Source organism: Empidonax traillii, unplaced genomic scaffold (assembly GCF_003031625.1).
Source record: "Empidonax traillii isolate 1590-97213 ecotype Southwest subspecies unplaced genomic scaffold, ASM303162v1 scaffold27:size3997909, whole genome shotgun sequence".
Classification (NCBI taxonomy): domain Eukaryota; kingdom Metazoa; phylum Chordata; class Aves; order Passeriformes; family Tyrannidae; genus Empidonax; species Empidonax traillii.
In genome coordinates, this window is record NW_020955220.1 from 1,105,076 (window position 1) to 1,127,659 (window position 22,584).

General features: G+C 41.5%; 1 protein-coding gene across 3 annotated transcripts in view; it reads right to left on the bottom strand.

Annotated features, from left to right (window-relative positions):
• ARMH3 (armadillo-like helical domain containing 3) overlaps positions 1-22,584 on the bottom strand; it is a 125,693-nt gene that overhangs the window by 71,532 nt on the left and 31,577 nt on the right. For all 3 annotated transcript variants that reach the window (XM_027908011.1, XM_027908015.1, XM_027908024.1), the window contains exons 16-20: positions 20,632-20,690; positions 19,241-19,306; positions 18,080-18,149; positions 16,508-16,568; positions 13,562-13,650 (exon numbers count right to left, since the gene is read on the bottom strand). In XM_027908011.1, coding sequence (XP_027763812.1) covers positions 13,562-13,650; positions 16,508-16,568; positions 18,080-18,149; positions 19,241-19,306; positions 20,632-20,690 — 345 coding nt within the window. The remainder of the gene's footprint in view (positions 1-13,561; positions 13,651-16,507; positions 16,569-18,079; positions 18,150-19,240; positions 19,307-20,631; positions 20,691-22,584) is intronic.

Here is a 22,584-nt window from a genome sequence, read left to right on the forward strand (position 1 = left end):
GGGGCTGGGCGGTAAAGACTACAGATCTGGTTCACACTCGCCTTAAATAATGAAACAACAAAAGACCCTGCTGTAACCACCCAACAGCAGCTAGTAAGAGTGATAATTAACAAAGAGGTTCACTAAAAATGCTTTAATCAAACCGACTTTACAATAAACAATTGCATTCCACGTGCTTGAATAAAGCGCAAAGTTTATCTTGTTTTTTCTAGCTGAAATTTTTAGAAGAGAAAACTATTTTCTTCTGCATTATAGCTGCTCAGGACTGAAAGATGATGCCTGCCTAGAGCAGGTTTTTAATGTACTCTCTACTCTGAAGTCAAGAGATTTCAAGACTTAAAACCTTTGACTTTAGATGTCCTTCAAAGTCAAGATGGAGTGTTATACACACTTCTTAAAAAAAGTTCTTTATTATCTACTAATTGGTAGCTGCATCTAGCAGAACAACACCAGGCATTACTCCAACTGTTTATAGGCATGAGTAGAATTTGTTAATCTCTTTTTCCCCCCACCTTTACACAAGAGTCACACACTACCCAGTTCTGCTTTGGGAAAACTCCACAGCAAATGCAGAACAGACCATTTCTTTCAGCCCAAAGGTACAGGCTGTGTAAGAGAAGAAGAACACACACAGGAAACAGGAATGAGGTAAGGACAAAATTTAGATACCCATCCCCTTCAAGATTAGAAAGTATTCACAAAAGATAAAACCAAAAAAACAACAGTATAAAGAGAGATGTGAAGAGAGTGGTCAGATCTTGAATTAAACAAAATTGTCAGATTCTGAATGCAGTCCAGCAACCTCTAATTTCCAATATTAGGAGTTTACCACAAGTATCAAAAGTTTATATATGCCCCCCAAAACAGAAGCCTACAGTTCTAGGGTAGGTATTTACTCATCACAGACAGAAGCTATTTCAGTTTAATCTACCAACGGGTGGCTGATGCTAAACTGCAAACCAGAGCGAACAAAGTTCTCTGCAAACTCCAGACATGCAAATGACTTATCTTTCAGAGCTATTCCAGGATTTAACCACTAGCAATAACATCTCTCCCTTTCATGACAGCAGCCCACCTCATGAAGCAGATATATTAACATTCATTCAATCCAGCCACAGAACTCCCCATACCATTATCACCCCATCATCAGATAAACTTCTGAGACCAAAAGCAGAAAACAGAATCCACAATAAACCATCTCTGGAAATAACTCCTGTCAGTTATTTTTCTGTAAAACAGCTTTTTCAAAACAAAGAAGTAGCAGGTACAGATGGGCTCTCCACCAGAGCAGAGATCCAGCTAAAAACAGGTTGCCAAGGTAACCAAGCCTCCACAGCAAAAAAGTAGTCTCCTGCAGTCAGTGCCTTGGACTGCAGACAGCTGCCCTGCATCTCTGTCACAGCAGCTCATCGGTCGTCTCCCCATTTCATAGTTACAGGCATGACTTTACCTCTTTCTTGGCCACAAAAGTCAACACGGTCACAGCTTGTGACCAGGTGGTGCTGTTTAACAAACAGCACCTTGGGCTTCTGGAAGCAAAGTAGCAGAGCTCTGGATTTCCCGTAACAAGTGGTGTGAAGTCTTTTGTTCGTTTCTTTGCCTCCTGCTCTCCCAACAGAGCCCTGCTGAACAGCCTTTGTAGCAGGTGATTGCACAGCGTGACGAGAAGCCACTGAACATCCAAACACAGTGAACATGAAAGACGCCCCTGGATAGACACTGTTTTTAAAAGAACAATTGTATTTGTCTAGAACACAACCACTCACCAAACAACAAGCACCCTACAATTGCCTATTGCAGTATTTCTGGAAGAACTTGCACTGCTCTATATTGGTGACAACACTGGAAGGAGAATTTGCTCTGTTCTACCCCAACACCAGCTCCTACGTTGGTCTCAGCTGTTGTGAAGAATTTGCTTATGTTTCATTTTCCTGTTCCAGTTAGAAAGAAGACAAGAGATTACCACTGCTTGAAATAAATCATTATACCTGAACTGCACTGCATCCCAGCTCACTGCTCACAGCTCATCTGTGCTGGTCCTTCCCTAAGAACTAGGAAGGAGAGGGTTGCGCTTCACATGAAGAGGAAACAGTGCTGCACTCAGAGCCTGGCAAGAAGAACTAACCCACCAGGTTTACAGGCACTGTGTGCACTACACAGATAAATTTATCCAACTGTTTGGAAACCACACATTCCTAAAAAAGTTGCAGTGTTCCTAATTAGGATATGCACTACATCGATACTAAAAGAGCAACCAATCTTTTTCCACACTAGCACATTCTGCAGCAGCCTGTGCTCAAGTGGCTCTAAGGAACAGGATCACTGTGGAACATGAACCCTTAAATCTCTTTCCTGTGTCTCTGTAGTTTGCTTGTAAGGCAGACTGTGCTGAAAATGAGGACAGCTATGCCCTGGAGTTTTCAGGATTAACAACTTTTAGATCCAGCTTCATGTGCCCAATGCATTTCAGCAACAATTACACATACAAAATAAACTTTTAGAGGAAATGTCCAACTGGCTGAACAACCCTCTGCCCTTGAGCTCCAGCAGGGCACTGATGCTACTATTCCTGAACAACCTGAAGCCAAACCAGATGTGTCACTTTTTCCCTGCTGCAATCAACTGTTTGCCTCTCATAGCCCATCTGCAGGCTGCCCTCTCCCAGCAGCCAGGAAATTACCCTTTTTTTTTTTTTCTTTCCACAACAGAGGAGCCATTCAGTCTCTCAGCTGCACAGCAGCTGACAGCACTGTGACCCTTGCTTGGGCCCAGCCACCTTAGCCCAAACTGTGCTCCAAGATTTAACAGTGATGGATAGTTTGGGCATGAGATCTATTTCAATATGAACTGGAAAAGAGTACCATTTTTATAATAGCCTCTAGAGCCTTTTTTTTCTTCCCCTTAAAGATACCTGTCTTTGGCATCCCTTGGTGGGACCCAACACATCCACTGTGGTGAGTCTTGAAACATCCATAATTTCACAACACAACACTGTCACTAGAACTTCTTCGGCAACAAAAGCAGGAGGCTGTATGTAAACTAAACAAGCAGCCACCAGTATTTTCATGCAAGCTCCTCAGCTTGAGCACACTGACTGTGCTTCTTAAATCAATAAGAAGAGAACACAGCTTTGAACACCTATATTTATAGCCTAAAAACCAAGCAGAAAAGCATGCTGAGTGGACACAGAGTCATATGATTGGTTGTATGTGAAAGTGGTGTAAAGCATAGGTTGTTTTTTAGGCAATTTTCTCTCCTAAGGATTATTATAGCCAAAGGATGAAAAGTGACATCACCAGCTTTTACAGATACTCTCCCTGCTTTTTAAATTGAAGTGACTGCAGAGAAAGAGGCTCTTAGCTCTTCCACTGCACAGCTGCTTTTGAAGACAGACACTTTCCCTTATCAGCTCTTGTGGCCCGTCTGTCTGCCAAGGAGCAGCACTACTCCTGCTCAGTGATTTGCTGCCCTTCTTCAAGCAAATCCTCAGTGAGAAGACTGTGGGCAGCCAGAATCTCCTCTTCTGCCAGAAAGGAGGTAATTCCTGTTATGGACAGATGCCCTTCACTCACTCCTTCCCCTATTCCTGTTCCCACAGCAGACTTACCTTCTCTCCCTGTAAACCTTGTTTCAAACAGAAGTATATTCAGCCCCAGACAAATTGGCATTCATGCAAAGTTTTTGTTTAATTCAGTGTCTCAGTATTCACTCTTTGAATCACGTGTAATGCAACAGGACCATGGAGGTAGATTAAGAGAAAAAGGAAAAAAAAAGAAGTAGTAGTACCATCCCTTGGGCAAGTCAGAATGTAGCACAGATTCTGCCAGGAGCATCAGAAGGCTCTGATGTGTTATTGCACAACAGAGCAGAAGAGAACAGCCCTGAGACACACATCAATGAGAGTCTGGGTGGGTTCAGCACAGTATGGAGGCCTCTGTCACTGCATCTGCTGCGCATACAGGTCAAAACTCTTCTAATGGTGCATATAATGGCCCTCAACAAAGGAGCAAAAGAGAAAAAAGAGAGATGCGAGGGTTCCTCAGCTGCAGTGTAACATCCATTAACAGGATCCTGTGCTCTACTAAAATCCTCAAGATTTCTACCCTTCAACTTTCAGGGCACACTGGGAAGAACAGTGATTTTCCCATTCTCTCCAGAAATTACCATTGTACCAGCAGTACATTCAGTGTCCTCCTTTATGTGTCTCAACACCTTTAGTAGGATCTCCACCCACACGTCACTAAAATAATGACGTCTGGGCAATACGTCCATGTCTCAGAGAAATCATCTGCCTACGAGTTCCTCAGCAGCACAGTAACCACCCTGGACCTCCCATAGCCAGCCTGTTCACATATACATACTCTGAAGGCAAGGTCCATTCCACTCACCGTAGCACATGGTAAGCCAGATCTGCTAAGGCTTAGAACACCAGACTGGAACTAAGAAGAAAGTGGATTCAATTCTTCAGGACTGATCAGCACTGATCTTTCTGTGATTCAATTCCTCCAACATAAAGGAGAAAACTGGACTACTCTACCTGCCAACAGCACTGGAAACATCAACAGAGCAACAAGAAGAGCCCTGGCTGTACCTGGCCAGATGAAAGGCCCACCTATGCACAGGGTTCTCTAACTGGTCAACATCAAATCCCTGCTGAGAAGTAATAGGCCAAACAATGCTTTCTCATAACGCTCTTCCAGATTCCAAAATACAGCATGATTTCCTTACATGAGGGAGACTACAGTGCAGAATATGGAAATAACAGATTCTCATAACAGACCAGTCCACTCTCATTCTAGACTGGAAGTCTCAAGGGCTAAGCTAGGATAACCATATAGCCCAATGTGCAGCTGTGAGGAGAAGAAAGCCCTGACCAGATTAATCACCTGTAGTAAATGCTGTAACTGAAAGGCAATTCAGAACTAGGGCAACAAAAGGCTCAAATACAACATTCTGAGATGACCAGAGTGTTAAAGGTGCAGATCTGGCCACATTCAGCACTGGCAGGCACTCAGCAGAACACTGATCAAAACAAATTCAGCAGGAGATGAGTATCTACAGATTGGGTTTGACAGGAAAGAACCAACAGAGGTAGTTTCCAGATAGAGCTGCAGGAATAGGAAGCGTGTCCAAGGAATAGTTACATTGCTGTCACAAACTAATGCACCAGAACTCCCTGAGGCACAAACTATCCCAGCATTCTTGGACAAGTGAACCAATTACTCACTGACAGCACTTGCAGCTTCCTGTCAATCAGCCAAAGCGCTAGAAAACAAGACTGTTGCACCAGTGCTGCAGTCCCCACTCAGGGGAGCAGGGGAAGCAGTGAAAGCTCTGTCAACATCACCAGTCAACATGCTTCAGCTCCTTCCCTCTCCTCTAATCAGGAGGGAGCACTCAGCTCCCCCCTGTAACAATTATGTGGCTGGACACTCTAATCACAGCCACGCTGCCCTCCTGCTTGCTGCCACAGGCACTGCCGGGTTCCTCCTCCAGGCCACCACAGCTCTGTGGCAGAAAGCAGCTGGCTACTGGCAGGCTCCCCATCAACAGCACCAGCACTCTGCAGCTGTTCCCTCTTCTCCCCACGACTCTCAGGGTACAGGCATGGAAGCAGCCTGTTTTCTAAATGAGAATCAACAGCTTGCCAGAGGGCTGGAGCACATGCCGGCATAACCCACTGCTCCCAGGATCAGTCAAGCAGGCCACTTCAACTTCCAACCCTTTACTTTCTTTCTATAGGCCCCATCCCCGGTACTCACTGTTCCCACCTAAATGGAGCCAGCAGTGTGAAAATTGCAAGCTTAATGGAAGTGCTGATTGCTGATGCCAGAGCAATGCTGCTTGATGGCAATCCAGCAAGCAGTAAGAAAGAACACAAATTTTCCAACTTTAACTAAAGCTCAGATGAACAATATGCTTTTTTTCTTAAAAGTAAAAAATAAAAAAGCACACACCCACAAGCTTCATTCTCTTTAGAGAAAAGGGAAGTATTGAGCTCAGTTCTGTTTTTCCTGACAGTATAGGTTCACACTGTTAATTAAACAGTAGTCTTGGGAGTTAAGGTTGCACATTCTTGCACAGGGTTTTTAAACAGAAAAGGAGGAGAATCTGGAGAAAAAGCAGAAACATTGTGTGAGAACATGGAAAGATAGCAAGGTAAGGAAGCCAGGAGTGCTGCTGTTTGAAAACAAAAAGGGGGCAGGGATAAATCACTGCATTCTGAATGCTGCAACCCCTCTGTGCAGACAAAGAAAGGGCTGTGAACAGCTGACTGTAACACTTTATCATCAATGGGACCGTTTCCCAGGAGAAATTTTCACACTATCTCCTACGATCTCCAAACTGTTAGGGATTCACAATCAAATTCTCCAGTGTTTGCTAACTTTATTTAAAAAATAATTTGCAGGACAGAGCAACATACCTGGATAAGACCTGCCAGGCTGAGGCAGGATGACCAAAAGCTTGCTAGACTTTTGTCCATGCAAATGACTAAATTCCCCTTGTGCTCATCTGAGCAAGCCTCTGTGGATAAATTCCCATCCTCATCTCACCAGGTGACCAATAACAGCCACAAATTCTTGTATTATTCTTTTTCCATTCATTGGCTACCAGGGCAAAACTCTTGATTATCAGTACTAGAATATGTTAAAGGTAACTAGAATTAAGTAATAGAACACTAAGATTTAGGTAAAAAAAAAAGATGCTTCCTAAGAATGACCCATGCAGGGAATTCAGAACATCCTCTTTTACAAGAAAGCCACTGAAGTTTTGCATTTCTTACACAATCCTCTTTAGGAGATTTATATCGGGACATTTCACCAAATGTCTCTGTGCTCTTACCACAGAAATATTCTAGCTTTGGCTGAAGGGGAAATGTGGAAAGGTTAACATGAAATTGGCCCACCAGGTGAGAATGGCAGCAGAAGACTACAAGAAGATATTTGCAGTCTTCCTTCCGACCTTCACATATGCTTCTGCCTGTAAGTGGGCTTTGGAAGATGGGACTGGGGTTTTCTGGGGCAGCATGGGAATGCTGCAAGGAGTACAAATTAAATGAATCAACAGTTACACCAACCTTGAACCAACACAGTACCACACGTCAGCACTCCTATGGGTAAAGAAAAGCCTCTAAGGGTTGCTAATTCCCACCACATAATCCATGGCACAGAACAGTTACAGCCTTTAGTTTGTGTGAGAAACTATATTCTTTCCAATAGGTTTTCAGAATTAATCCACATCCTCAGAAACTTCACTAAAGTCAACAAGAACAAGCGTTTGTAAACCTGTTGGGCTTCCTACTAAATAGCTGGTCAATATTATCTATTTTCTTTCAGTTCCAAAGACAAGGAAGCGGATATAAAGCTTGCTGGTCACCCATCCACAAGTAAAGGAGAGGTAAGTTGCCATAGACAAGGACATTGCATAAAATGCTACTTAATCACAATTTTTATACTGATCTACTGAGGCACTTAAAAACCAAATGCTAATTCAAAACCTTCAACTTAATGATCCAGTTCATCAGAATACTAAAAGATCTCGCTGTTTCTTGCAATCCTAGAGGTAAGCATCTCTTCCCTCAGGGTGCTAATGAGACCTGTGAAGTCATGTCTAGTCCTTCTTGACACAGAATGAAGCCATAAGCATGTCTGAAACTGTCAAAACATCGTTCTGAGAAGAAAACATCCTTTCCTCTTTCAAGGAACATTATAGATACTCAGGATACACAACTAAGCTAGATGCTAGCTCTCATTCCTAATTTTCCTATACCAAAGAATGGTCCCAGCAAGTCATTCAAATAAGAGAACAGAAAAAGGATATTAGTTCCATCCCTGAAAGTTAAAAGTGATTAACAACTCCCTTTTTGTATCATGCAATTATTTCTAACACAAAGTTTCTATCCAGTAACACCTGCCAGCCTCCCTAATGCTCTAATCCCAAATTTCACCCTATCCAGATCCTACTCAGGGTCTCCCATTCCTCCTAACACACCTCCCTTTCACCTTAGACTCTCCATCCTCCCAGGTCGAAATCCTTTCCACCTCTAAAGACCAACCCATTCCATTAACTCAGAACTCCCATTCTCCTTGCATCTTTAACCAACCTGAACACTATTCTTGCTTCTTCCTTCCTCAGTTCCTGGTGCTGCCACTACCTCTGGGATCAGCAGAAGGAGCCCATCCTTGCCACTTCAACCCCATCCCTCAGTCAGGTGGCACTAGAAAGAGTCAGCAACACCTTGTACTAAAGGGGCTCATGAGATCCCAAATCTCCAGCATGGCATATGGCACATGGCTGGGAGCTCTCAGTCATGTGGAGATTCTGAAGTGCCACTTTGATCAGTTGGGCCAACCTCCCACTTCAAAAGGCATGGAGAAAAGAGAGGGTGAGCACCAGGTAAAGCCTGAATTAGGCAGGATGTGCTGACCTACAAAGACATTCAAACTCTGGGATTTGTTCCACAGTTCTCTTTACAGTTTACCAGCAGTGCAGTGAAGTCAGAATGCATTTCTGCGGGAAGGTATTTGAAAGGTCAAGTCTCACGTATTTATTTCTTTCTCTTCCCAAAGTAGAGAGAGTTCTACTCTTCAAGTAGAACCATTTAACAGAGACAAATAGATGTTCTTTGTACTCACCCCAGATTTCATTTTACGAAAGCATTTTACACTTCACACACAAGCATCCTATTTCTTCTACCCTATTCCTACACATGATCTTTATTAGTTACCTTTGAAGATGCTGTGCTGAAGAGACCATTCTCTTATGCTTCAACATCCTCCAAAGCTTAAGGACATTTCTTTCTTTGTTAGAACATTAGAGAATTCTTCATTGCACAGAAATTAACACAGCAGCCTTATCTATACCATCAGCTGAGTCACGATGGCTTCCTCTGAACTGCAAAGACTTCACAAGCATGCAGAAGACAGCACTGTTGAGTCCTGAACCTTGGTAGCATTTTTTAAAGCCATGGAAGATACTCTGCAAGTTTGTAAGAAGGTCGATTTTTTTTTTTTAAGTCTTTTACCTACAATCTTTTAAGTAATTTGCTAATGATCAAGCTTTATAATTTCTGTGACTGAGAAGTGACTAAGCAATACCACTTTAAATATGCACTGCATAAGGGCAAGAGAGTTACATATACTCCAAGTGAGTGTGGGGGGGAGGTTCTACTCCCCCCCAAAAATTGCTTCTTTATTTTAAAATGTTCAACAGAGGAACCTTTTATGTCTTTAGTATTCACCCAAAAAGATTTTGAAAGCAATATTACCCTCACGTTATAAATACAGAACCTGACAGAAAGATCTGAAAAGTCTACAAAAAGGAAAAAAAAAAAAGAGTAATTTTGTCTAATAGCATTGCAAAAGTCTGCTTTGATAATTCTAAACCGAAAAAGAAGAAAAATTAACTTGTTGATAGTGCTACATATTTGAATCACCTTTATTAATAGTACATTCTGCATCTATCAAATTAACTAAGCTACAAGATAAGGAACTGTAACTCATGTTAAAATTATTTGGAAATTCATCTTCAGTACTTACTAATGGCAAAGCCCACTTTTAATCCTACTTAGCTATTTATTAGGGCAATTGAATGCAATTTCACTATTATTCATCATTATGTTTAAGATTTTTTTATGCTCTATTCTTGCTCTTATAAGTCTGTATTAGAATTGCTTTTCTGTTTCTTTAAACATGGGCTTTGCTTAAAGCAAACCATAGCAACTGCAAAGAAGTTACCTGCACCCCCTAAGCTCAGAGTGAATTGCTCAAGCATTGCTAATTTTGAGGTGGGAGGAGTTGTAGAAATGAGGTCTTTTTATATAAAAAACTTAAATGACTCATGAAAACTCTTTTGGCATAGCTTATACATGCTTGACAACAACAACAACATATATATAGCACCATCCATCACTCAAGTGCTGTACAAACCAGCCCAAAAACATTGGGCATAACGGGTTATTTCTGAGAACAGGGAACTGGGTGTTACCAAGTCAAGTTTCCTTATCAGGTATATAAGTTACACTTGACATCCAGTAAATCAATGTTTAAAAAGTATAAGGTACCTTGCATAACTGTCCAGGAGACTTCCAGTTGGCCAAAACATCTGCAAGGGAATGAGTCAACACAGACATACTGGTCTTGGCCAAATTTCCAGGCTAGTCACCAGCAGTGGTGCACTGTCACAGATGAAAAACCTGAAGGTTTTCTAAAGTGCTCATGTAGCTGCACACTAATCACAGGTCGTGGAACTGAAGTGAATAGTCTGTTGAAAAGGGCTATTAAAGAAGAACCAAGATCAACAGACATGTCTGGATATGAATGTCTGATCTACCTCTCAGTAAATGCACCTGCCAGTCAGTTTCATAGGCTAATCAAAGTACAACTGCTTTTTATTCTCCATATTCCTTTTAAGATATTCTGGAATTTAGCTCCACTAGTGATCTGGTATTTATTTTCACACTACTTATAGCTACAGTCAGCTTATACACACTACTTCTGCCACCCACAGATTTTCCTTTCTGTCAGTCCTGCTTCCAGCTATCAAATTCCTGCATCTTCCTCTGTCAGCTAAACATTCTTGGTCATCTGGTCTGCACAGCTAGAGATTTACACTGCTTTAAGTGCCATAATCCTGGCCCCTTGACTTAATACGAAAAAATTATTCTAATAGAGGAGCTAAGGCTGGATGACATCCAAAGACTTACAATATTGTTCTTCTTCAAGCTCAGATGTTGCAAAAGGAAGTTCAACAGAAATAAGATCTTATGTAAACAATAGGCCATATAGTGGCATATCCAAAAAAGCATGACAGACTACATAAAAAGTCTTATATGTGTCCTGAGAGATGACAAACACCTAGCTCTGCTGCTTTTCCCTGTCATCACTGCAACTTCAAATCAGACAAGTAAATGCAGAAACTTTCTCAAAGTGCTGCTGGCCTTCCCTACTGAAGACAAGGCACTCACAAAGGAAGAGCATCAATCAATCAGATGACACACGAGTGGTTTTCCTTAATTAGAGACTAGCTAACATTAGAATAGGCAAGTGAACAGAAGGCTCCATACATTGCTACTGCTTCCACCTACAACCTTTATCTCAGTTCCTCCGCACCTTATACTGACTACCTACCCCACAGTAGTCTCTTTGTCTTCTTCTCCCACTCAATTTTCTGCCTGAAAAAAAACTCTCCTCCTTTTACATGCCAGGTAGAACTCCCTCCCTTTCTTTCAATACTCCCTTACACCAATTCCCTCCAGCTTCTTTGTTCCACTCAGCCCTGTTGGGGGTCCTCCATTGCTATTATCCACGCTGCACCACAGGGGCATTGCTTCACTCATCACACACCTTGTCATTCTACAAGACAAGTGTGGGCTTGAAGACCTTCTGTGAACAGCTGTTCTCTTTCAGTTGTTCATCCAATTCTAACTAAGTCCTCAATCCAAAATAAAAACCCAGTGGTCATATGAAGGATAGAAATTAATTCACAAGTCCTGTGCTCTGGTTTTGAATTTTCTGTCACTTAGATCAAGACCACAGAAATAGCCATTCTTTCACATCAAAGGGAGCAGCATTCTGGGTAATCAAAGAGCAACCCTGACAAGTATAAGAGTTAATTATGAAATAGATCTCAAGATAGGGCTGGCAATTCGTGTTTACTCTGCATACAGCACTCTAGAAGCACACCTGGAGCAGCCAGGATGTGCCCTTTTACAGATGTATGTACCATTCCATCCAGGGCCTTCCAGCCTGTATAAACCACCTGGCAGCTACTGAGGAATCTGTCTGCTCACCTCAACATCTTATATAAATTTTTTTTGAAACATTCTTACAGTAGTTTGCTCCCACATGAGAGGATCTCTCTAAAACACACAGAAATCCATAGGAAGCATGAAGCTCTTCAGTTACATCAGGCGTGCAGACATTCCACGTTCTTCATAGAAACCTGATCAACCTGAGTGCTTTTTACATTACTGCTTTGCTTTTAAAGCATGTGCACTACTCAATACTTCTGAGGCCCTTTATGTTTCCAAAGCACTATACAAACACCATTTAATTAGAGATAGCTAACAAGAATATCCCAAGATACTGAATCTCAGCATGCAGCAAGGATTTTTATTCCCCACTCCACTCCCCAAATAGGTAAAGTTAAGGACTGAAAGATGCCTAAGAGTGTGCTCACTGAACTGTGGAACAATACCTTCAAGCAAAGAGGTATTATATTTGAAACTTTCATACTGCCAGTGTGTAGGAAAGATCCAGCCCAGCCTGGCCAAACAGAAATGGCTGGTAACTATCGAGAGGATATCACATATGCTGTCAGATGCAGTTTCTATTCACAGAAGGCATCAACATTATACACACCCTTCTCCTTACTGGCACTACACTGCAGCCATGCCTCTAGGGGCTCTGTTCTGATGAAAACAACTGAAAAGAAATCGCTAATCCCTTAATTAGTGGCACCCGTTTCACCTTCTGCGGCAATAATTTAGAAAGTCTGAATGGGCCACATGTCACACAAAGTGAAAATCTAATAACTGAAAGTGACTCAGGTTGCTGGTTCATTTCTCTGTACCTACAACTCAGCTGGGGAAGGCTACTGAAGGTAAGTACTCAGTGTTAACTGAGAACAGCTTCACAAACCACTCATCACTGCCTTTTTCAAAAGCCTCCTCTCAAATTTCTGATGGGAGTTGCATTACACCAGGCAAGTTGCTGATCCTAGGTCTCAAGCACAGCTCCAGGAATACACAATTAGGGCCATGTTCCCTTGAATTTTCACAGAGCTCTTGTTTAAGCCACAACAGCAAGGGGATTAACTGTACTTTCCTAGCTGAGCTACTTCACTGCTTGCTAGATAAGAACAGAAGCACACACCTTAACCACCAAAAACGCCTATTAGGTCTCATCATCCATTCTGCTACTCCATTCCTCAGACCTCCCACGCAATAATTGCATCAGGTAAGAGACCTACAAAGCTTTGTCCAGTAGATTATGTCAAACCCCTTACTATTTATCTATCTCTGGATACAAGTGGTATGAAATAGACTTATCTACCATCAACTCAAAGGTCAGAGTTAAAAGCCTCTCCTCCCTCACACTGACATTTCTAGGTTATTCTCTTTAAAAGGAGCTGCACACACTACTCTACGTGTATGCAGCTCTGACAGTAAAAAGGAAAAGTAAGGTCTACCTCCCTTTAACCAAGAGCCTGTTTCCCTTCTACTCACAAACGCCTGAGAGAAACACTACTCCAAAAAAAATTACTCCATTTCTCCAGTCAGGTGAACAGGGACTCAGGTAATGAAACAGGAAAACAAAGACATTTGGATACCATGGTGATCATGGCCAGACAAGAAAGTAAATTAGCTACCATTATGATAATGAACTGGCTTTCCAAAAGAGGCAATTTGCATGTAGCAACTGAGAAGCAAAATAAAGATGCTTTAACAAAACTGCTGCTTGCTGTTTAACCCTGTAGCAATGGAACGAGCAGTCACAGCCACCAAACAGCCACTGCTCTGGGCTTCTCCTATTTGACTGTCACTGCAGATGCAAAGTACCTGACCAGAGCTCCCTCCAGGTGTAATGAAGTCTCACTCTGCATTTCTTCTGGTAGCACAGCAGCTTGTGCACAATCTGAATGCACCGTCTGGAAAAGAGAGGGCAAAGGATTAATGACATTGCATTTTCCAGGAATTCCACATCGAATCTGGAAATGTCTCCAAAACCAGCACCATAGAAACAGACAAACTTGAAGACTATCAGAGGAGGATGGGACTCGTGGCTTTGAGCTCCTAAAGGGAACAAAAAAAGAATCAGACAAAATGAAAGAAAGGGGCCTGTATGTCAGTTTAAGCTCAACAGGACTGGACTGACCACAGATGCACATTCATTGTTTAATTAACACTTTCCACTCTTTGCTACCCTTACCTGAGAGCCTCATAAGCTCTACAAAATGAGTTACTTAATTTGTAGGCTCCATATGTAGGAGATATTGCAAGGTATTGTAAAATCTGGGCACAGTGCAGTTTCTCAGTTTCTCTGGCCCAAACGATCAGGTTAAGGAAAGTAAGAGTGTCAAAAAAACTACAGGATTTTTAGTTTGACTGAAGTGTGTGGTTTAGTTACTTTTTTTAAAAAAAAGATAATATTTCTATTCATTTTTCCAATCTCCTTAAAAAAATAATTTAGGTGGAGTTTTGGAATGATCAAGCACTCCACATACAAGCTCTGGAATCCCCCCAACACAGCCAGTGTACTTGTCCAGTCTCCAAATAATCCTGCAGCTCTCTATAGCATCTAGCACTCATTACAAACTCTCAGGTGCACAAACATTCTTCAGAACTAAATATGCAATATAATGAGTAAATTCTCTAACACTAGCTATCATAAAGGACAAGACAAAAAATATATACCAATTTCACTTTGTTACATCAAGCTATTTTTAGTTATTGACATTTAGAAAAAACAGAAGGAAGGCTTCAAAAAAGAAAAATTCCTTTTTCTCCAAATTCTTATTTCTCAAAGACATATCTCATTAATGTGAACATCTTTCTGAAAAGACACTGATGAAAGACACTACACATCAGATAAACATAGAGAGATCAAAACCTAGAAATTTGCATGGAATTTATCCCAAATGGTCTGAAGAGTTCAAGAGCAGGCTTTAAAAATAAGGCTGTAGAAAAAAATATGCAGAAGGTGTACCTCATTCTTTTCAGACCTTCAGATGATCCCAAAAATACCACAGTGAGGTAAGAACTAAAACTAACTTTGAATGAACAAAAGTAACACCATTTATAATCACTGAGCATCACAGTAAGTACTGTATTTAAAACTGCATTCTCATAAATTCAACCAAGAAAAGGAAGCAAACCAGCTAGGACAGACAGCTGTCTTCAGATCATGAACAGCAATCACTCTGGGAAGAGACCTCCTATCTCTGATGTCACTGGTACTAGACAATGCCCAGCACCTCTTCACCTACATATTTGCGTAGCTGTAAGTCTAAAATTGGCCTCTCAGGAAAAAAAAGCCAAACCCTATTTAAGGCACTGACCAGAGAGAATCTGTTAATGGCTAAAACATTTCTTTATAATAAAAATAGATGTTAAAATAATCTGCATACACATCTCATCACTGAAACCTTGTGATTGTACACAGGAGCATACAGCTACTGCGAAATCCAGGCACGGACAGAAAGGGATCAGAAGGGGCAAAACTGCCCTAGTTCCCTGCCTAGACTCCCAGACTACACTGCTTTAGTTGTGAAACTTCTTTAGTTATGAACACATCCACCCCGGTGGGGTATCTCTGTTTTTTAGTTTTGTGCTGAGGATTCATAATACACATAATGGACAAAAAGCACCCTTGGTCTAAGCAATCTGGATTTCTCTTTTAAATATTAATATGCCTGCCCTTGAGCAGCTTCATGTTGTCACCTTTTAAATGTACTGCAGAGAAGTATGACACTACTTGTGCATTCAGAACACCCACTTTGTCTGCAATAACTGCGTCTGCTATGGGATGGTTTCAGACAGGAGTACAGTGAAAGGACTGCACAAACATGCCAAAATGAATGGATACAGATGTCCACTGGTGGTTGCTACTGCTCATTATTTTTAGTCTCATGGGGTTTCTGGATGTGACATTACTTCTGAGCCCAAGCAGTTCACACCTTTCTTGAGAGACTCCAGTGCATTACACCCATCTACAACTAATTCTGCAATCCTCATTAAAAAAACATCTCTCACAAACTCAACTGAACTACACAACCTTTGGAAAGGTACTGTAATTGCAGGGTTATGTGGGCAAAATCATAACATGCTGAAAAGTTACCTTAAGGGAAAACATTCTATGTGTCTTTATCTTTTCTGCAGAATATAATGTTGTTCATGCCTTGGGGAAATTCAGCACTGTACAAACAGTCAGAGCAAAGCCAACAATCTGCCTAAATCCTATTTCTGCCCTCCAGGCTAAAGCAGCACAAAAGCATTTGAGGGGCCCCCCGTGGGACCCATGGAGTGCTCATGAGTAGTTCTGTCCTCTTGTCTCCTTTTGCCCATTGCTAAGTTTTACCCCTTGCAAGCTATTTCAAGCTTAAACCTCTCCTCCCCTCCACATTGCCTTCCAGGCCTCACATCAGTCATCCCTGGGTTTTTAGAACTGTCTTTTCTGTTTCTAGACCAAGATTCACCTTCTGGGAAGTGGGGATTCTTGCAATGACTTTGTGTTATGAAACTTCTTTTAGGCTGAAAAGCTCTTTGTGTTAGATCAAGTAGATTAGGAAAACGGTCTGAAAGGTAGAAATTCATTTCACTTTCAATTTTCTGGCACACAGAGGATTTTGGAAGTAGAAAAAGTTACTGGAAGAGTTCATGAAACGCCATCCTTCTCCCCACCAGCCACAGTGTTATTTCAGCAGGAAGATCGCTCTGGGAACAGAATTCCACCCAAATTCAAACTTCAAATGAAATCACAATGAGTTATTACCCCACAACACTTACACATAGAGATCCATAGGAAATTCTTTCATCATGTGTGTTACAATGAATTCCACCATCAAATCTGACAGAAAAGAAAATTATTAAGTAAGTATTGAGCTGGCTACTGGTAACTTCTTATAGACTGTGAGGAAATCAAACCACCCCACCTACCTACCTACCTCTACCAGACAACAGTCCTGCTTAGATGAGAGGAATTTCACTTGTTTGTTTGTTTTAAAGAGCATTTGACATCCGAATCAGAAAAGAAACTACTGGAAACTGATGGTACATACTGTACCCTTTTGCTTTGAGGCACTGCTTCCCCACATACTTTCGCCCTCTAATAGTCAAATAAAGACTATACAATGAATTCTGATGTTTAGAATTGCTCTCGTATTTCAAGCCTTGTCACTAACGGAAAACTCCATTAAGAAGCACATTTTAGAAAATTATTCTTGCAAGAAACAATGCACAACCTAGAAGTTTACTTAAAGAGACACTGTAGGTAACAACCTATTTTTCCCTATAACAAATTCTGAAGTAAAGCTAGTTTGATCTCAAAATAGGCAAGGCTTCTGCTTAAGACTAATTCAGGGGGGAAAAAAAAAAAAAGGAAAAAAGGAGAATGGACTGCCCATTTAAGAGTTCCCAGTGTGAGGATGAGAGGCAAAGAATACAGAAATATAACTGAAAGAGATTAATTACTATAATTCAGCTAATAAACAATAACTGAATGCGTGTATGCACAACACAACTTCAGCATAAAATGCTTATCCCATGCCAGTGGTAACAACTGTGAGCTGTAACCTCCTAGGGCACTTATAGGCCAGCAGTGTGACTCAACAGTGACTAGAAAAAGTCTAGGGAAAGAGTGCATGAGATCTGATAAGTCTAGAAACACTCTTCATGCAGCCAGTGTGTCTTGGCTTCAACAAGCACATGTTTGAAAATGCTGGAGTCTAAAGACTACTTCCATACCATTCTGCTTAAGAGTCATTCAGAATCCTGGCTTCATCCATTTCTGAACCCATTTATTCTTTTGGCCTCCAAGTAATGAGAGTCACAATTTAATCATGTGTTGTATGAAAAGCTTTTAATAATGCCTCCATATCCACAGGCAAAACCAATCCAAGGTAGTGACATTCCTATTGGTTTTTTGCCCAAAAAAGACTAAACACCCAATTAAACACGTTCACAAACATATCTTTTCCATAGGTTTGCCATCCTCATATCACCTACAAAGTACTTAGGGCTAATTGTTACCACACTCACCTAAAACTGAATTTATTAATCAACTGTCCTCCCTATTCTTACTAACTCATATCAAAGGGGCCAACCAGCTTCTGCAAAGCTTACTGTAAATATATACAGGATTTTTTGCTACAGAGCTTCAATCTTGGATTTAATTTGTCTGTGAAGCAGCCATGTATGGTATGGGAATGGACATTCCGTTGTTGGAAACATCTTTGGTATGTAACTGTCCTCCTTTTAAGCCCATCCACCCCTCCACTTAAGCCACAAACCTCATATTTCTCTTGCACAACAAGAGGTGCTTTGGGAGCCACAAGCACACAGTACTGTGGCAACACTCACCGAGCACCGCGCACACCAGCGGGCGGCAGGGCAGGTTCTTGTCTGCTGCTTTCTTACGATGTCTCATTGGCTTCAAACACACAAAGATGAAAAGAAATCAGCAGAAGTCTGAAGTGAGTCTGAAGTGACAGTCTCTGTATTACTGTATTTTTCAAGCAAATAGTATCATCAGCACAGGTTTCCCTTTGTCTTTTTCTCCAACTGCTGTCTTACCTATATTAATCCTAAAGGCCATGGCTGGAGCAAAATTGTGCCTGCTTTTCCATGCCGGGGTTTTGTTTCTCCAGCTGTGTAACTGGGGGGCACTGTTATACTGGGGGGGGAGTGGAACACCACAAGACAAAAACAAATCACACAGCAATTCCTCCCCTTTGGTTAACATAATGATTTGGTTTCTGACCCAGAAGTCTGACTGGCATTCTCAACAATGTGTGCATTATTCAATGGCTTTGGTGTTTATTGTAACAGACCAGAAAGGCTAACGAGATGGCAAGTTTGTTGTTAAGTGGTAAGGACTGGCATCCTTGGAGTATGCTCACTATAAAGTAAGATGTTTGCTTCTGCCCTGGATTAGTGACGCTTTTAAGTGCCGCTTCACTGTCAGATAAGGTGGAATTTGCCAGTACCACAAAGACAGAATGCATCAAGTTAGGATAACCATTCAAGTTACTTGTAACTACAGAGCTTCAGGAGACAGGTAAGGACACGCCCCCCACAGATATCTATAGGAAAAAGCTCTGGAAAAAATACTTTCCTCCCTGAAGGTGAATCACTCCACTCAGGATGAAGCGTAAGCCAAATGAGAGCACTCAGTGTAATTCCAGCTGGCTATTATATACCACATGAGGGTTCATGCTTGCTGAAGATTAAGGCAGAACATTCCCTCTGCCACTCATTTCCTCAGAGACCTCATAATACACAGCTCCTCCCCAGCTACACAGGCCTCTGAATTCACCGACAGGGCAACCAGCTCTTTGTTCTTTGAAGAGACATTCTGAGAGCAATTTCAAAATCATTCCCCAACTGCTGTGTTTCTCACAGTATTTCCACATGCCTTAGCAATCTAGGTTAGATGTCTGTGACACAGTTTTCAACATACAGGGTCTCCAATCCTCTGAGTTTACATCCCAAAGAGAAAGCAATCTGGAGGAAAAGACTCACCATTCTATGTAGGTTTACACGAAAATTCATGTTGTCATCATGAAGAAAAGCGTTAGCATACTGATCCTATTGAAAAGGGTGAGAAAAGGGAAGAAATGTGAACAATCCAACATCTTATAGTTGCCTCTCAAATCACACGTGTTTCAGTGCAATACTCCCAACATATAAAGTTGAAAAGACATCTGTAACTTCCTCTTGCCCCCACCTATGTTTCCAGACACACAAAAGTAAACCCCTCCTGATCCCAATTCCACTTTAACTAAAGCCTGAACTACTGCTTGTTTGGTTAGCAATTTATTTTCCATTCTCCTCTTCTGCTCATTCAAACTCTGGACTGCACATACCACTGTGTCAAGAGTTCAGCAAGTGCTCCAGATGTATAATATATGAAGGTGGTTCTCCAGCACAACAGTTTCTGTGACTGTGTGGACGAAGGTTTAAATTGGCATTTTGATGGACCCATCATGCCAGAAGTTACCGCAGTACTAGCAGCTGTTCCACCCCTCAGGCAAAGTTCATTCCAACACCACCTCTAAATTAAAGAAACTTCTCCAGATAATGCACAGCCAGGGCGGGTAATAAATATAACCTGCCTTAATACCAGAATCAAAGCATGCCCTTGTTACGGAGAAATAGAATTTCTTATCTTGTATTATCTACGCATCCATCTGAAGAAAAAGTGCTAAAACCATTCAATTAGAAAAATTTGAAATGTAGATGATTAGTTTTTAGGCTGTACCCTGAAGAAACATCCTTACACTTGCTACCAACACCATGGCTTTTTATCCTTTGTTAAGAATGAAAGGTCTTTATTTGCAAGCAGGCAAAATGCAAATGCCACGCAAACACAATCACCATTCAGGACATCAGTCGGACCTTTAGTATATACTTCCCATGAGACAGGACCACATTCCGCCAGGACTGCTGACCTAGCTCTGTGATGCTGCTTTCTCAGCCTACCTTCACGTTTGCTACTTGTTTTCCTTGCAGGGACCTACAGTCATGGGACTTTCTTTCAGACTTCTATCCTTCTTCAGCAGAAGGGATATGGCATAGCCCATGTTTCCCATGAACAGCACAGAACTGAAAGCCATTAACACATTACTCATCTAAAAGCCACACCACAAGGTCACTTGACAGCTAAGAGAGAAAAGGTTTAGGTTCACTCAATTTTCTCTTAATTCTTGGGAGCTGGCTAACCCAAATAAGATTATCCAATTTTCAAGTTTCAAGTCAACTTTAGCAGTACTTGTACCATGTTTATTAGCAAAACATTAAGTGCCTGAGATCCTCACCACTCAGTTCCACTGTGGATATTGAACTGCTCCACCAGAGGCAGGTAGAGCCCTGTAACACACCATCTCCTGAGCAGCTTCATACAAGAAACCTACCTCTGCTATGCACGTCAGGATAATCAGGCACAGCTTACCACTGTGCAGCCGGTGCTCATCTGCAAAGAAGAAAAACAAGTCCTCTGTGAGCCACACAAGCCTAGCAAGGCTGAAGAGCAAGACAGCCGCTGCAGCAAAAGAAAAGCCCAGCTTGGAGGTTATTCATACTCCTATTTCCTCTGTGATGGCTAATAGTCTATTCCCATTAAGCATTCACCCTCCAGCCTGTCCACTAAATCCCATCCCACAGTCTGCACCCACAGCAAAAGTTTCAGATTTGAACCTCCAGCAGCACTGTAACTATCCACTGGGCTTCCATCTCATTCAGTTTTACTTCCACAGCTACTCTAAGTACTGGGGTTAGTCCCTGTCTTTCTGTCACGGCAGAGACACACTGTTCCCTCTCCGAAAAGATGGAAAGAAAAACATCACCTTTGCTGTAGGTTATGAAACAAGCAGCAAAGCTTTGTCAGACGCACAGCACGGTGTAGCAGGATGACTCCTGACATTATGCTCAAAGTTCCAAGTTTTAACCCCAATAGTGAGAGACACGACCTACTTTGCTCTGTGCAAAACTATGAAAGAAGGAAGTCTGCAAAGATTTAGCATTTTAAGCCAAGGAGTTTCACACTGATCATGTTCCACAACTTCTTATTCATCTCCCAATTTCAAGCAGCTTTGACCCTGAATGACAGTTGGAGGGCTGAAAGACTCACTAATAAAGAGGGACTAAGGCAGAAGAATGCAATTTTTACTTGGATTATTTAAAACTCTTCTCTCTCAATTTTAACCTTGAATATAAAAAACCCTCAAGATACATATAGTCATAGAGGACTGTAGGATGGAACAAGCCTCTCAATCTTTTCTCAAAGCAGTGCCAGGTAAGACCAGTTTGTTGAAGGCACTGTTTAATCAAGCTCATTTAAAAATCTTTGTTCTAAAAACCAAACCACTCACATCACACAACCCCAAACCCATAAAAACAAGTACACAAAAAACAACAACAACATACCTATAACTAAATCCTGAAGTGCACATTCCTGAGACCTCAAACAGCTTTTCTAAAGTGTAAAACTACTAAATATGCCATCCCAGGCATCTGCATTAAGAGTTAAACTTGGAGAAGATGGAAATACGAAAGAGTCAGACCCACTTTCATATAAATCACAAGACAGCCAAACTCCTTGCATCTTTGCAGATGACTTTTACAAACACTTTGCTAGCTGGTGTGTATATGGTAATCTATAAAAACAGAATGGGCTTAGCTAGCTGCTCTGTCTAGTCTAATGCCTCTTGTTTTCTTTACTATGATGCTGAGGGACAGATATTTACAAGAAGATAGGCCCTGAAGTATGCTGATTTCATCTTGCTTCACTAAGTAACATGAAGAGGAATTTTGGAATGGGAGAGTTAAATGTCTCTCCTCTTTTCTTATCTCAGCTAAAATGTTTAAAGTTTTGTACTTCAGGAAAGCAGGAGAAATGGCCTCAAATAACACTGATACACAAGAGTCTTGTTATATTCATATTGTAAGGCCTCCTTGTATACTTCTGTAGGTGCTGCTACCACTTCTCTCTCTGGGGATGATGCTGTAAAGGCTCATTTCACACCGAGTACTCTGCCTTCCGCCAATGCTCTGTGAACATCACGCCATTTTCAGCACCACTGGGGCAGCTATGCAAGTCTGTTCCATTCTTCACCTTATACAAGAAAAAAATTAGGCAGGGCTCCATCTAGAATCAAAATATAAGGACAGGAATATGCCCACTAGAATTAATAAGTACTGGCTCGGAGGGCACACATTTTTTAAACCCTCGATCAGTGGAGCTCATGGCCACGGTGGGAGGGAGATTAGGTCCATCAGCCAGATCAATTTCAAACATTGCAAAAGCTAGAACCAAAGCAAAGAGAGAAACATCAACTCGTCTCATAACATAATAAACTCATCCCTTG